This window comes from Sus scrofa, chromosome 12, assembly GCF_000003025.6.
Source record: "Sus scrofa isolate TJ Tabasco breed Duroc chromosome 12, Sscrofa11.1, whole genome shotgun sequence".
Classification (NCBI taxonomy): domain Eukaryota; kingdom Metazoa; phylum Chordata; class Mammalia; order Artiodactyla; family Suidae; genus Sus; species Sus scrofa.
In genome coordinates, this window is record NC_010454.4 from 580,918 (window position 1) to 595,650 (window position 14,733).

Below are 14,733 nucleotides of genomic sequence, written 5' to 3' on the forward strand. Positions count from 1 at the left end.
GTGGCAAAAATGGACAGACTAAGATGAGAAGAGCTGCATGAGCCCAGCAGAGTCCAGCGGTCTCTGTGCCTGAGCCGCGGCCGAGGGCGCATCAGTGGACCCAGCAGTCAAGTCAAGAGCTGGGCCAGGCCTGCGGGGCGAGCAGTGTAGTGAGCCTGCATGTCTCCCGGGCCCTGGGCAGGGTCCTCGCTGCATGAGATGGGGGAGCAACGCCCTGCTCCGTGGCACGGAGTCGTGGCTGCTCAGAAGCACCGAGTGTCTGTCAAGGGCCTCCGCCCAGAGGACAAACCCCCTCGGAGGCACCAGCACCCAGCCCAGGCCACCCGGGGCTCCTCGGCCCTGTGACAGCTCAGAACCCCATGCTGGCACACAGGCCCTCTGGCTGTGAACTGGGAAACAGGCACGTCCAGAGGAAGCCCGAGGCAGGAAGCCGGTGCAAACAGGGCACCACGCGAGAACACCTTCCCGCTGGCTCTCCTCACACACGCCTTAGCAACTGACACGTGAGACACTGTTGGGGGGCACACGCAGAGGAGCAGGCAGCAGTGGCCTGCAGGGGGCACGGCGAAGGGGGCGGGGCACCAAAGGGAAGGCGGGCTTCACTGCAGAGAGACCGAGGGCCCCCAGAACCCAGCACCCCACGTCCCAATGCCGAGATTCCCCAGCACCGGGCTGTCCCTGGGTCCCGGCCGGGCAGGAGCACAAGCCTTCTTCACCCGCTCGTTTCAATCTTTTACGAAAGCTTTCAGCACATTCAACAGTGTAACAGACAGGAAAGGCCATCCAGCCCTATCTGCTGAAAAGGGGCCGTGCACAGCAGTGCAGCCCACACGGGGTGGAGAACGCGCAGCCCTGAAGCTCCCTCGCCCCTGCCCGCTCCACCTGCCTCCTGGCGCTTGGCCTACCCATGACCCTGCTGCAAGGGAAGCTGTGCATCTGAAACACCACCATTGGTTCTGCCTTGAAACAGATGCACAAGCTGGAACCCTCAGGGGGCCTCTGCGTCTGCCCCTGCCCTGCACCCCGTGTGCCAGGCTCCTGGGGAGAGCACACAGGCACGGTCAGTGACCCCACAGCTGTGCCGTGTCCTACCACACGATGTAAACGCGTGCTTAAAGTAACACCACGCCTGGTCTGACTCCTTGCTCACCCAGCATTACACCAAGGGCGCTTCAATCCGCAACTGGGTCACATAACAGCCCCTTAACCATCCTTCCTCGGTGAAGGACACTGGGCTGCCTTCAGTTTTGTTTTATATGAACTTTTGTTTGCGGTTTTGTCCGTTTCCCTTAGACGACGTCCTGGAAGGGGCACTACTGGGTCAGAGAAACTGTCGTGGTCCTACTGTGGGCCACTGACAATGCCTGCCAAGAGAGGCTGATGGGTGCTCCCAACATGGGTCTGAGTGCACTGGTGTGCAGAGACAGAACCTTCAGCATTTGGGACAGCAGGACTAAGCCCCAGGAGCAGTGTCCTGGGACACCAGGCGCCAAGCCCCTGAGGACCAAGGGTTCAGACCTCAGCCCGCAGCGGCCACTGGGGAGGGCCCAGTGCGGAGGGACCGCAAGGAGGCAGGCACCTGGAGCATGGTCAGCAGTGAGCCTGCATCCACGCCGAGGGGCACTTCGCAGGAGGCCCGGTGGTGCTGCTCCTTGACACGCAGGCGAGGAAGTGAGCCCAGGGGTGCGTGTGGCCCCTGGGTTCTGTTTCGAGGCTATAAAACATTTACCTTCGGGCTGTCTCCACCTGAAGCTTCCTTCTCGTTTTCTGGCTGTGAGTTGTCAGCCATTAAATTGAGGTCAGATGGTATCACACGGCCCATTTTGTACCCCGAGGACCCTGCTCCCCGGGGGCTGGATGGACAGGAGTTTGCAGCACTGTAGACGAGAAAAGGTTGTTCCCATCAGCCTCTCACTGATCACATATCACACGATGTTTCAATAACTGGCTCTTATTTCAGAGAAATAAATTTCACCCGTCAATCCTCTGAAACGGAAGCTCACCCCAAGAAATCCAGTATTTGCTTCCACATGTATCATCCTAGGAACTTACCAAGGACACAGGGCCCTGTCTCAGGGCTCCAGGGCTCAGCCTGGCAGGGGATAGCACTGTTCGCTCCCCGCTCCCCCTCAGGGAGCTGAGGACAGGCTGCGACGAAAAACATAGCTTTCAGCTACAGCAGAAAGGTGAGGGGGAGTCTGGAGAGGGAGAGGGAGAGGGCAGCCAGGCTGAGGACAGGACACAAAAGAGGAGAGGGGGCTGTGACAGGCTCAGGGAATACCCAGAAATCAGAGAAAGGAACCCATTTTTAAACATGCACTATTGTTCGTAAGGTAGTAAGGCCAGGCTGTGATGCTGGCAACATTCAGATTCTTGATCTGCTGATTAAAGGCCCTATCTGTTTGCGACAATTCGCCAAGTTCCGTATTTAAGTTACCCCCTTCTGTACAGTATTGTACTTTAAAAAGAGAACAGGCGGCGTTCCCGCTGTGGCTCAGTGGAAACGAATCAGACTCGCATCCACGAGGACAGTTTCGATCCCTGGCCTCGCTCAGCGGGTGAAGGATCTGGCGCTGCCGTGGCTGTGGCGTAGGACGGTGGCTACAGCCCCACTTTGACCCCTGGCCTGGGAACCTCCGTATGACTGGAGTACAGCCCAAATAAATAAAAAAATAAATAAGAACAAGCTACTGAAATGGAAGGATACCAAGTTAAGATTGTTAAAAAAATCCAGTAAGTTATAAAACAGTAGGTATGATTAATTCTCATTTGTGCTTGGGTAAAAAGGACAAGAGTTGTCAATGTAAATGTCTGGAAAAATACCTAAAAAACAGTAGTTGTGTCCAAAAAACCAACCTTGAAACGAGGGGCCCAGGGGGTGGCGAGACACCTGCACGAAGCGCAGCACTTAGGGGCTCTGGACCACTGCTGTGGACGGTCGGCACGCGCACTCACCCGCACACCAGGAACAGCGCCCGGGCACTGGGCGGAAAGGAGCAAGGCAGATGGCAGGACCACATGCACCCTCAGGGTCTGGACGCTCCCAGGCCAGAGACTGAATCCATACGCCACATCTGTGGCCATACAGGGCCCTTAACCCACTGGGCCAGGCTGGGGGTCGAACCTGCACCTCCGTGGTGACCCCAGCCACTGCAGCTGGATTCTTAACCTACGCCACAGTGGGAACGCCCCTGCTTTATGATTTGAAAGCAGCTGACTTTTGAGAAGTGTTGCCATGGGGCAGGTGAGCGGCTCCACTGGCTGGATGTGGTGTGAAAGGCAGGTGGGGGAGTTCCTGTCGTGGCACAGCGGAAACGAATCCGATTAGGAGCCATGAGGTTGTGGGTTCGATCCCTGGCCTCGCTCAGTGGGTTAAGGATCCAGCGTTGCCGTGAGCTGTGGTGTAGGTCACAGACGCAGCTCGGATCCCACGGTGCTGTGGCGTCAGCTGGTGGCAACAGCTCTGATTAGACCCTTAGCCTGGGAACCTCCATGTGCCAAAGGTGCAGCCCTCAAAAGACCAAAAAAAAAAAAAAAAAAAAAAAGTAGATGGGCTCCCCTGAAGCTGTCTCAAGAGGAGGGCGCATGGGGTCAGGGGGCCATGGGAGGCCTGAGTAAGGAAAACAGGATGAAGACGGAACAAGGGGTGAAGAGAGACTGGATCAGGAGCTGGTCCAAACCTCCTCTGCTTCCCCGACACCCGCACGTGCCAGGCAGTGTCGACGGCCAACTCAGGGCTGTGCCCTTCCCTCTGTGACCTCTGCCCACTTTTCACACGGTGCAGAGTCAAAACTGGCCACGTGGCTGCTGACCTGCACCTGCCCACAGACACAGGGCCTGGTCCATCGAGTCACACGTGGGCTGGTTCACCAAGCAGGAGACGGAGCAGCATCCCTGCAGAGCGGCTGCCACGGGAGGCAGAGGAGGGGTGCAGCCAGAGGCCTCGCCCGGGGGATACCTTTCTATCGAAGCTGGTTCAAGGTAAGAGACAGAAGCCCTGACTGAAAGCTATGACCCAGAGCCGCCAGGCCCTCTGTGCTCTCCTCAATCTGCTACAGGTTCCAGGTAGGGTCAGTCTGGGTGGATAAGGCAAGGCCTTCCCAGCCATGCCCTGCGGGCACACCTGGACAGCAGGAGCCTGGCTCTCGAGAGAAGCAAATGTGCTCATTTTGTACCTCATGTGGAAAAAGATCCAAATAACACTTGGCTCTCCTAAGACGCAAGAGAATGTAAGAGGTCTGACATTCTGGCCTGTCCGAGAGGCCCAGCAGAGACCCAAGAGCAAGCGGCTGGGGGTCCGGGGACGGCTCCCGACCCGACCCTCCTCTACCGCCCTGACAGCTGGGGCGCCGGTGGAGTGTGTGCCCCGAAGGCACCGTCCTCCACGTCCTGAGGCTCCGAGCGTCTCTCAGGACATCAGGACAAGCACAGGTTTCTCTCTCTCGGGGATCAAACTCAGTAAGTAATCCAACGTGTAAAATCTACGTGAAACTGTAGCCCACTCAAAACACTCAAAATCCTACTGAAAATCCATCTCACGCTTTAGACCAACACGACAAACCATCTGTCCCTTCACCTCACGCTCAAACAGAAGAACCTCCGAGCGAAAACCAGGAACATTCGGGAGTTGCACTTCACAGGCAGGAACCTGAGAGCAAAGAGTGCTCAGAAACTAAGGGATGTTTCAAGCGCCCTCGACATCGCTCCACGCGGGAGAGCACAGGGGTCGCCACGTGTTGCTGGCTGCTGTACGTCCCAAGGCAAGAGGCAAAGACTGAAACCTGGACCACGGCAGCCGCCGTACCTGATGGTTCCTGTCGGGGAGGGGAGCGGGCTGATGAGGTGGGCCATGGTGTCTGGAATGTTGATGGTCAGCGGCGAGATGTGGGCCTGCACCGGCTTCACCGGGGACTCGGGCGCCTCCTGCGTCTCCCTCTTCTCACTGGACAGGGCAGTGAACGTGATCTTGATGTTTGTGCTCGGGAACCTGAATGTGCACCTGGAAAAGAAACGCCGAGCGTCAGCGCCCATCTGTAGGCAGGGCCTGGGCGTCCCGCCCACGGCTCGTCGCAGAGCCTTGACTTGTGTGCAGGATCAGCAAGAAGCCCACCTCAAGCTCATCCCGTGGGTTACGAGTCGCTTTAATGACTGAAACCGCAAACGAGGCGTCTCGCGACCTAGAAACCCTGGTGGTGAGAGCGAAAACATCGCCGAGGCCAGCCCAGCAGGAGGAAAGGCTCAGCAGACTCAAGAGGCTCAACCGACACTTCATCAGCGCTACTCCTTTCAGGATAAATACATGAATGCATCTGCGTCATTAAGCAACAATTTTGTGGTTATTTCTTTTTTCTTTCTTTCTTTTTTTTGGTCTTTTTGTCTTTTCTAGGGCTGCATCTACAGCATATGGAGTGGAGGTTCCCAGGCTAGGGGTCTAATCGGAGCTGCAGCCGCTGGCCTAGACCACAGCCACGGCACTGGGGGTTCCAAGCCACGCCTGCGACCTACACCACAGCTCACGGCAATGCCGGATCCTTAACCCACTGAGCGAGGCCAGGGATCGAACCCGCAACTTCATGGTTCCTAGTCAGATTTGTTAATGACTGAGCCACGACGGGAACTCCTGTGGTTATTTCTTATTTAAGAAAAACCATTCCTTTTGTCTTAAAAAAATCCCATCACCCTTTTTACTTAGCAAATAAAAGCCAGATACTCAATTCTTGGGAGAGCTTTGCCATTTAACACCTTTACTATTCCCTTGGCCTCACTCAGGAATATTTTACATGTACTTCAAGTAATGCAAGCCGGACACCTTCAAAGAATAAAATTTTCAATCAGCTCCAAAGACTCATGGCCTCTGAGCCTCGATGTCACCCCAGCTGCCAGTGCCTGATTAGAGAGCAGGTAAACGGCCAAGGGCTCAGCCGACCTCTGTGCATCCAGCCAGGGTACCCAGCTCATGGCCAGCTCTGCCCACCGCCCTGTCTGACCTGGGTGGCCACCAAGGCAGGGTCCAGCACGTGGAGGTCACATGTCCCTTCTACTTCTTCAAGGTGTACTGCCCACCTTCTGGTCTGGCAGAAAGGACACCACTGGGCAGCATGTGACAGTCGCTGCCTGGCTTCTTCCTCCCTCACACCCCCGCCTCTGAGGCCGCTGCCCTCAGGTTCCCTGCCCTCTACCTTGCCGGTCAGCACTCCAGTCTCCGAGGATGGAGCAGAACCAGTGGAGGCCCCGTGCCCTGCCTGCCCCTCGGGGCTCCTTCTCCACCCCAGGGCACTCTCCTCCCTCCTAACCCACATCCACGGTCCCCGGCCAAGATGCGAACTTCTGGGCTTTTCAGCCAACACCCACGCTCCGCTGGGTGCATCCAGGCCTGTGACCTTCAGCCCCCGACACCCGAATGATTCCAAAAGCTCCGTTTCCTGCACGCTGGACCCGTCTCCCACCGCCCCACTGCTGCCTCGTCTGTGCCCACGCTGGACCTCTGACAAGACTCCCACACCAGCTCCTCTCCAGAGCTCTCCTTGGCAACGAAGGGCGCCACCCAGCTGCTCGGGCCAGAAACACAGGATTTACCCAATCCCCCAAAGCCGTGAGCACCCACCTTCAAAACACACCCGTCACCAAGAATGAAAATGTCTGCTTGTCAGAGACCCTGCTAACACATGAAAGACAAGCCCCCTTCTTCCTCCGCTCACATTCTAGGAGAAAATTTTTACAAATCACACATGCAACAAGGGACTCACACATACGCAGACTATCTATCTAAAGACAACAGTAAGACAACAAGGAACACCCTGAGAGAATGGGCGGCAGATTCAAAAGAAGCTACCGCACGGAGATCTACAGATGGCAAATAAGGACATGGAACGATGCTATGATATCACTGGCCATCAGGACCCGGCCAAGTAAAACCTCCACGAGGTACCTCCGAGTCCTGTCAGAGGGTAAGACCCAGAAGACTGGCGGCCCCAGGGACGGAGCAGGTGGAAAAGCACGCGCTGCAAGAGCAACAGGGCAGCCACCCAGGAGGCCCGCGTGGTGGCTTCCCATCAAGCTAAACATACACGTGTCATCCGTCCAAGCAACTGCACTCTTGGGTATTTCCCGGGGGAAAGAACGCGGGCATTTACACAGAAAATCGCACGGATGCTCACAGCAGCTGTATTCGTAATAGCCCCAAACTGGAAACTACTGCGACGTCCTTCAACGGGAGACAGTGTCCTTGGCCCACGTCACAGAGCGCAGATCCAAAACAAAAAGGACTGCCTACTGGTACGGCGGCGGCTCTGCAGGGCACTGCGCTGTGTGAGAAGAGCCAGCTCCCCAGAGTTACAGCCTGTGTGATTCCATTTCTGTAGCAGCCTCCACACGACAAAATCAGAGCAAGGGCCAGTCAGGGGATGCGGGGGGTGGGGGGTGCAGTCCCAAAGGGGCAGCACCAGCGAGTCCTCAGTGGGTCGGAACTGCCACACCTTGACCATCAGATGGTTACATGCAACTGCGCATGTGACAAGTCACAGAAACACAAAGACACCCCCCTCCCAACAAACCAAAACCAATTCATGCGAAAAACAATGGGAAAACTTCTGTCTGCAGCCCCAAACCACTAGTTCCCACACTTCCATTTCCACCGGCTCCTGGATGATGGGCCTCAGCCCCCAGGGGCACCAGGCAGCGACTGCAGACAGGCTGTGGGATGGAGAGAGGTGCTCTTGGCACTGAGTGAAGGGAGGCCAGGCAGGGATGTGGCCAACCCCAGGTGCACAGACAGCCCTCACAGGGAGGGTGCCCAGGCTCGCCCCTCACCTGCTGCCCGGCTCTGTTGGCGCCCTGTACCCAGCCCTTCTCTCAAGTTCCCACCCTGGTCTGTCTGCACCCAAAAGCCAGGGTAATTTTCTAAAACAGCAAGAGCTACATGTGGTGTCCAAAGATCCAGAAAGGCTGCAGCCAAGTTCCCTGTTGGCTCAGCAGTTAAGGACCCACCGTGGTCACTTCTGTGGCTCTGGTTACAGCTGTGGCGCAGGTTCAATCCCTGGCCTGGGAACTTCCCCATGCCATGGGTGTGGCCAAAAATAAATGAATAAACAAACAAAATGAACCACTAGGCCACCAGGGCGCTCCCTCGCTTAATCTTTTTTTTTTTTTTTGTCTTTTCTAGGGCCGTTCCTGCGGCATATGGAGGTTCCCAGGCTAGGGGTCCAATCGGAGCTGTAGCCGCCAGCCTACAGCAGAGCCACAGCAACGCGGGATCCGAGCCGCGTCTGCAACCTACACCACAGCTCATGGCAACGCCAGATCCTTAACCCGCTGAGCGGGGCCAGGGATCGAACCCGCCACTTCATGGTTCCTAGTCGGATTCATTAACCACTGCGCCACGACGGGAACTCCGTCCCTCACTTAATCTTAATCAATCCTAAAAGCCCTGTCTCCAAATACACCCATAAAATCGGGGAAAGCTGGCCTCTGTCTCTCCTGCCCGCAGGCACAGCCGCTTCTCTAGGGAGGTCCTGCGGGTGCAACCTCCCCCCACTCCCAAGGCCCAGAGCCCTCGGCCCACTCTAGGTCAGAGCTACACCCTGCCTCTCAGCCACCCATCCAAGGGCCTCCCTGCCGCCTGTCCTTCAGCTCACTCTGGCCACGTGACTGTTACTGCGCATTCACTTGCTGTCACCAAACAGGACGCAAGCTCCACAGGAACACGGCAGGGTTCACGTTATAACCTGGAGACCAGAAGAGTTGTTGGTACACAGAGAAGGCCCTCAGGATACACTTGGTTTTTGTTTTGCTTCTTCAGTTTTTTTTTAAACTTTTTTTTTCTTTTTAGGGCTGCACCTGCGGCATACACAAGTTCCCAGGCTAGGGGTTGAACTGGAGCTGCTGGCCTGCACCACAGCCACAGCAACACCAGACCCAAGCCTCATCTGTGACCTACAACCACAGCTCATGGCAACGCCAGATCCTTAACCCACTGAGCGAGGCGAGGGATTGAACCTGCATCCTCATGGATACCCGCTGGGTTCTTAACCCAATGAGCCACAAGAGCAACTCCCTACACTTGTTGAATTAATGAAAAAGTGCCCAGTTGCATACATTAAAAAAGAAACTGAGATAAGCAAATCACATGACTAAAACACACAGAAGCCCACAGTTAAATACTGTGCAATTACTTCTTTGTCTTTAGCACGAGATCTGAATAATCGACTCCAGGCCCAGAAAAGGTCATTACGACCCCACCGGCCTTAACTCTGGCACGACACATACAACCTCCATCCCGACCTTCTTCTCCCTCCTGCACGCAGCTCCCAAGCCCCTGCCTCAGGCGACAGTCACTGCTCGCCGGGGAGGCTGGGCCACTGGACTGGCTCCATCACCCAGCGCAAGAGCCCATGGACGTTGCAGAGCTATTACCTCTGCACCTGCCCCTCATTCCACAGAAAGGGAACAAACAGCACCCTCCTCTGAGACTGTCACGAGGATTAGCTCAGACTTTTACCAAACACTCAAATGTCCATGAAAATGAAAAAACCAAACTACCTTCAGCCCCACTGCAAGACATCAACCCTTACTCTTCCTAGAGCCGACCCTGGGCCCCTGCCGTTGTCTGCTCCATCGCCGAGAGCCCCCAGGAAGCCCAGCCTGGACCAGAGGAGCAGCACTGCAGAGTCCCAAGAGGGAATGTGATGAGGGGGACCCTTCCCTCCCCATGGGGCACCTACCTGTCTCCAGGTCTGTTTCTGCTTCCCACAAAACAGGACCACACCCTCCACGCTGGACCGCTGCCTGCACACTCCTCACTGTCACCCACAGGCCCACCCACACAGATGGGCTGAGCACGGCCTTCGTAACCGGCACCACATCAAGGACACGCGTCCTTCACATCCCAACGTTTCCAACTGCAGACACAGGCGTCTCCCCGGCACAGGCTACAAGGGCTCACACGGCCACCTGCCATCAGCCTGACCGACAGAGTATGGGGGAGCTCCGGCCACCAGTGGACTCTGACGCCTGACAGGTGAAGACACGGTATCTGTGTTTGCTTCTAAGAGTGAACTTCTTTTCACACGAGTATGAGCCTGAAACACATTTAAAAGCTATGCAGGTTTTCCGGAAACTTTCTGGTTTTTAGCCTGGATTCTGACTACACGGGTAAGTTCCTGTTTGTGAAGATTCATCGAATTATACATGAATGGTACATGTGCTTCTCTGTACACGTAGTACATTTCAACAGAGAGGGTTTTTTTAAAGGGTAGATGGATACAGAAATTAGCAAAATGGTGGTAACACGTCAGGGGTTCCCAGTGCATTTTCTACGCTGTGGGGTTAACAATGGCTTACTTCCTGGGTTGGGATTATGTGGGTACCTATGTTATAATTTTCACTGGTTTTTCTATGTAGGTTACCTTCAGAGCAAATACATCAAAACAGTTTGATTTCCCTATGGAGTTCAGCTACTGAAATACCATTCCCCTTTAGGGTATGCTAATGGCCACTGCTTGACTTTTCTAAGCCAAAAATAAAAAATAGGGGGATAATTTTGATTGTTTCACAGAAGTAAAAAGAGCAGCAAATCATTGTAAGAGCAGATCAAACCAGGTGAGCGTCAGCCCTCCGCCCCCGCCCCCACTACCAAGAGGCCCGGGCGGCGCTACGTCTGCCCACGCGGGCCCCTCCCTGCACCAGTTCCCGAGGCGGCCTCTCCGCTGGTCCCGCAACTTGTTCCCGTGAAGCACTCAGGTCAGAGAGGCACGTACTGATCAGAAGAGCAAAGCGCATGCTGACCGTGTCTCACCCCGCTTTGTACCAGGTGTTCTTTAAAGGCACTTTGATGGTAAAGCTCAGTATAAACACACACGTCTGTGTATGAGAACCCTGGGAAAAAGAACCAACCAACGGAGGAAAGGGAGGGATTTCAAAATGAACAATAAAAGCCGGAAAGCAGAATTGCAAACCTCTACACAAAAAATGACCCCTAAACAAACCCCTAAACAAAAAGTGACCAGGTCCCAAGCACACATCTCAAGCCACAAAATCAAAACTAAAGGCTCCACGCTCAGGCAGAAGAACCCTGGTAAAACTAAGTTTCTCTTACTTCGATAAACACGAACAGTGTTAACAGGACTCGGAGTTGCAGACACTCTTCTCTCCACCTCTCCTGCTCTTCAGTACTTGGCACCTCTTTTCCCTTCCACTTTTTAGGGCCACGCCCACGGCACATGGAAATTCCCAGGCTGCGGGCCCAAAGGGAGCTGCAGCCGCCGGCCTCCGCCAGAGCCACAGCAACGCGGGATCCGAGCCACGTCTGCAACCTGCACCACAGCTCACGGCAACGAAGGATCCCTGATCCACTGAGCAGGGCCAGAGATCGAACCCGCATCCTCCTGATACTAGTCAGACTCAGAGTTAGTCCCGCTGCAGCACATGAGCACTCTGACAGGCATTTTTCTTGCTGGAATGGAAACTCATACTAATGACACACGCAAACCGATGGCTTGGGTCTAGAGCTCTGAATTTCCAGATTCGCAAACATCTAAGGATTCTGAAGACCCGTTCTTTATGTACAAAGCCAGGCCTTGCTGCAAATACTTCGACACCGACTACCAGCATAGAGCTCTGCAGAAATAAGCCATATTCAAATAAGGCTCCAGCCAAGTGGAGCCAAATTTAGTGATATGCTATGCGAAGTAAATTCAAACAATTAACCAACTGGGCAAACTAGTCCCTACAACCAAGTGCAACTGGGCCACTTCAGAGGCTGCGCTGGCCTCAGAAAGAGGCTGCATCCCAGGCCCCTAACTGTAACAGGAGGATGAGCCAGGCTGGAGCAGTGCTCTGGCTCCAGAGTGCCGCTCAGCAAGGGGAGCACAGCAGAGCTGCCTTCCTCCTCAGCACCCGTAGCGACCGAGGGCCCCGGGGGGATGGCCACCGTGTCCCCCAGCCTTCTGTCACTCTTCTCTGTTTGGGCCCAGATTAGACACAGTTCCTGAGTTGGAAAAATCTCCCCACCAGCAGGCTCCCTTTCTACCTACTCAAAAAAATATGTCTGATTGCAAATCAGACAGCCATCGTTAGGCTAACTCTGGAGTCCCCCAGTTTTTACAGGATTTCAGAAAATTTAACCAACAGAGGCCTCAGCACAAAACAGCAAACAACAGGTTCCTGCCCTGGGGCACTGAGAGGACCCAGCCTCATCGCTGGGTTTCCCACTAAAAACAAACCTGAATCTCACCAAAAGGAAACATCAGACAAATATTCTAAAAAACTGGTCTGTCCTCTTCTAAAGCTTCAACATCAGGAGTTCCCATCGCGGCTCAGTGGTTAACGAATCCGACTGGGAGCCATGAGGTTGCAGGTTCGATCCCTGGCCTCGCTCAGTGGGTTAAGGATCCCACATTGCTGTGGCTGTGGTGGAGGCCGGCGGCTACAGCTCATGCCATGGGTACAACGCTAAAAAGACAAAAAGACGAAAAACAAAAAACAAACCAAACCAAAACTCAACATCAGAGAAGACACAGCACGGCCACAGATGAGAGGAAAATTCAATGTGAGAGAAAGAGCATCACCAAACTACAGCCCCTGTCCAGGGAAAGCCAGAGGTGGGGTCACAGTGTCGCACCAGCACTAGGCGGTGTTGGCACTGGGCTATGCGTGTGGAAGAGAATTTTTTAGGACACACACGTGGAAATATTTTAGAGGAAAAAATGCATCATGTATGCAACTCACTCTCAAACATTTCAGGAAAAAAACAGTGATGAAGCAAGTGTGGTAAATGTTAATATTTGGGAACCTGGGAAAAGGAGAATCTCTGCTCTATTTTCGCAACTTTTCTATAAGTCTGAGTAATTTCAAAGAAAAACAGAACCTTTCAAGATGTCCAGTGCAAAAAGCTTGATGGTCTCGGCTGTGCCCCTCTGGGTGTGGCTGGGCCTGTGCCAGGCCAGGAGCTATGTCGTGGTCCATGGCAAGGTAAGCTGGGCAGAGCGCCTAGAAACCACTCACTCCTGTGGCTGTGCGCTGGGCCTGCTCAGGGACAGCCTGAGAGCCCTGTTCTGGGACATTCTCGTCACTGACTCTCTTCCCATGAGAGTCTATGCATTTCAGAAATTTATCAAATTCCAGCGGAGTTCCCGTCCGTTGTGGCGCAGCAGAGACGAATCCGACTAGGAACCATGAGGTTTCAGGTTCGATCCCTGGCCTCGCTCAGTGGGTTAAGGATCTGGCCTTGCCTTGAGCTGTGGTGTGGGTCACAGACACAGCTCGATCCTGCGTTGCTGTGGCTGTGACTGTGGCGTAGGCTGGAGCTACAGCTCCCATTAGACCCCTACCCTGGGAACCTCCATGTGCTGCAGGTGCAGCCCTTAAAAAAAAAGGCAAAAAGACAAAAATAAAAATAATTAAAAATTATAAATGAGAAAAACATTAAAAAAAAGAAATCTATCAAATTCCAAGGACGATCTGGTGGGACGCCTGACACAGTTATGAAAAAACGTTGCTTCACTGCAGTTCGATTCTACACCTGCCTCCAGGGTGTCTATGTGCCTGACAGTCAGCCTCAGGCCAGGCAGGGAAGTGCCACCCGGTTCTGGGGTACACAGGGTCAGGGCCACATGACACAAGCGACCCTGCCGCCTGTGTCACTCACGCAGCACAGGTAATATCAGAGCGACACACCAACCTGTCACTGCGATGACACCATACTCCGGACTGCTCTCCAGGGAGTAAGGTTTGTTCCAGGGCGGTGAGGACAGAGAGGGGGACGGGGTGTGACGGGCGTGGGCGCGGAGCCGGGAAGACCGCAGGACGCGTGGCTTCACGTCTGGCTTGCGTGACTAAGGGAGTGTCGCTGGCCGTTCCTGGGATGCGGGTGACGGGTGGGTGAGGAACAGGCTGGCGGCCCCATGGCTAAGGGGACACAGGACCTCTGGGGTACTCATGACCTGCCATCCCAGGGGGACAGCCGACCAGCCCTCTCTGGAACTGGACAGACACTCAGTGTCCCTGGAGGGCGCACTGGCCACATCACAGAAGAGAAGCAGCCTCAGAAACTCAGCTCGCAGGTCTGGTGGAAGAGGGCAGCCCCTGAGACGCCAGTGAGCTCACCTCGAAGGAGGGGCACTGACACGGGAGATTAAAAGTGGGCTCCAGGAGTTCCCATCGTGGCGCAACGGAAACGAATCCGTTTAGGACCCATGAGGTTTCGGGTTCGATGCCTGGCCTTGTTCAGCGGGTTAAGGATCCGGCGTTGCCTTGAGCTGTGGTGTAAGCCGGCAACAGCAGCTCCGATTAGACCCCCTGGACTGGCAACCTCCAGATGCTGTGAGTGTGGCCCTAAAAAGACAAAGGACCAAAAAAAAGGAGGGGGGCCCTCCAGTGCCAACCCAGCAACAACAGCAGCCATGCTGCCTCTTTATCTTCTGCAGAACTGGAAGAAAAATTCCTCTTCTTTCCAAACCCGCTGTCTACTTTCACATGTTCATCATTCTCCACCACCAGTTTCCTCTAGTTTCTGACGGAAATAACGAGGCCTACACTACAACCTTGAAGGAACGGTGCTGGTGACTCATAAATTACTCCCCCAGCCCAGGCTGCCTCTTCTGTGGCTCTAGGAGCCACACGTCCACACCAGCAGCCCGTCATGCCTGCTGGCCAGGTCCAGCTGCCACCACCATTGGTCTGAAAGGGCCACCGAGAGCCCAGCAGGCACTTCCTTTGCCCCAGAAGCGGGGGCTCGTC

At 54.8% G+C, this 14,733-nt stretch overlaps 1 protein-coding gene across 4 annotated transcripts in view; it reads right to left on the reverse strand.

Moving 5' to 3' along the window:
* The window catches only part of FOXK2 (forkhead box K2), a 54,799-nt gene that overhangs the window by 20,070 nt on the left and 19,996 nt on the right, over nt 1-14,733 (reverse strand). For 3 of the 4 annotated variants that reach the window (XR_001304367.2, XM_013989821.2, XM_003357920.4), the window contains exons 2-3: nt 4,805-4,999; nt 1,730-1,877 (exon numbers count right to left, since the gene is read on the reverse strand). Coding sequence is in view for 3 of the 4 variants with exons in the window: in XM_013989821.2 (XP_013845275.2) it covers nt 1,730-1,877; nt 4,805-4,999 (343 nt within the window). In the remaining variant the exon portion in view is untranslated. Of the gene's footprint in view, nt 1-1,729; nt 1,878-4,804; nt 5,000-5,110; nt 8,013-14,733 lie in introns of those variants that run through there. The other variant, XM_021066336.1, reaches the window with a different exon arrangement.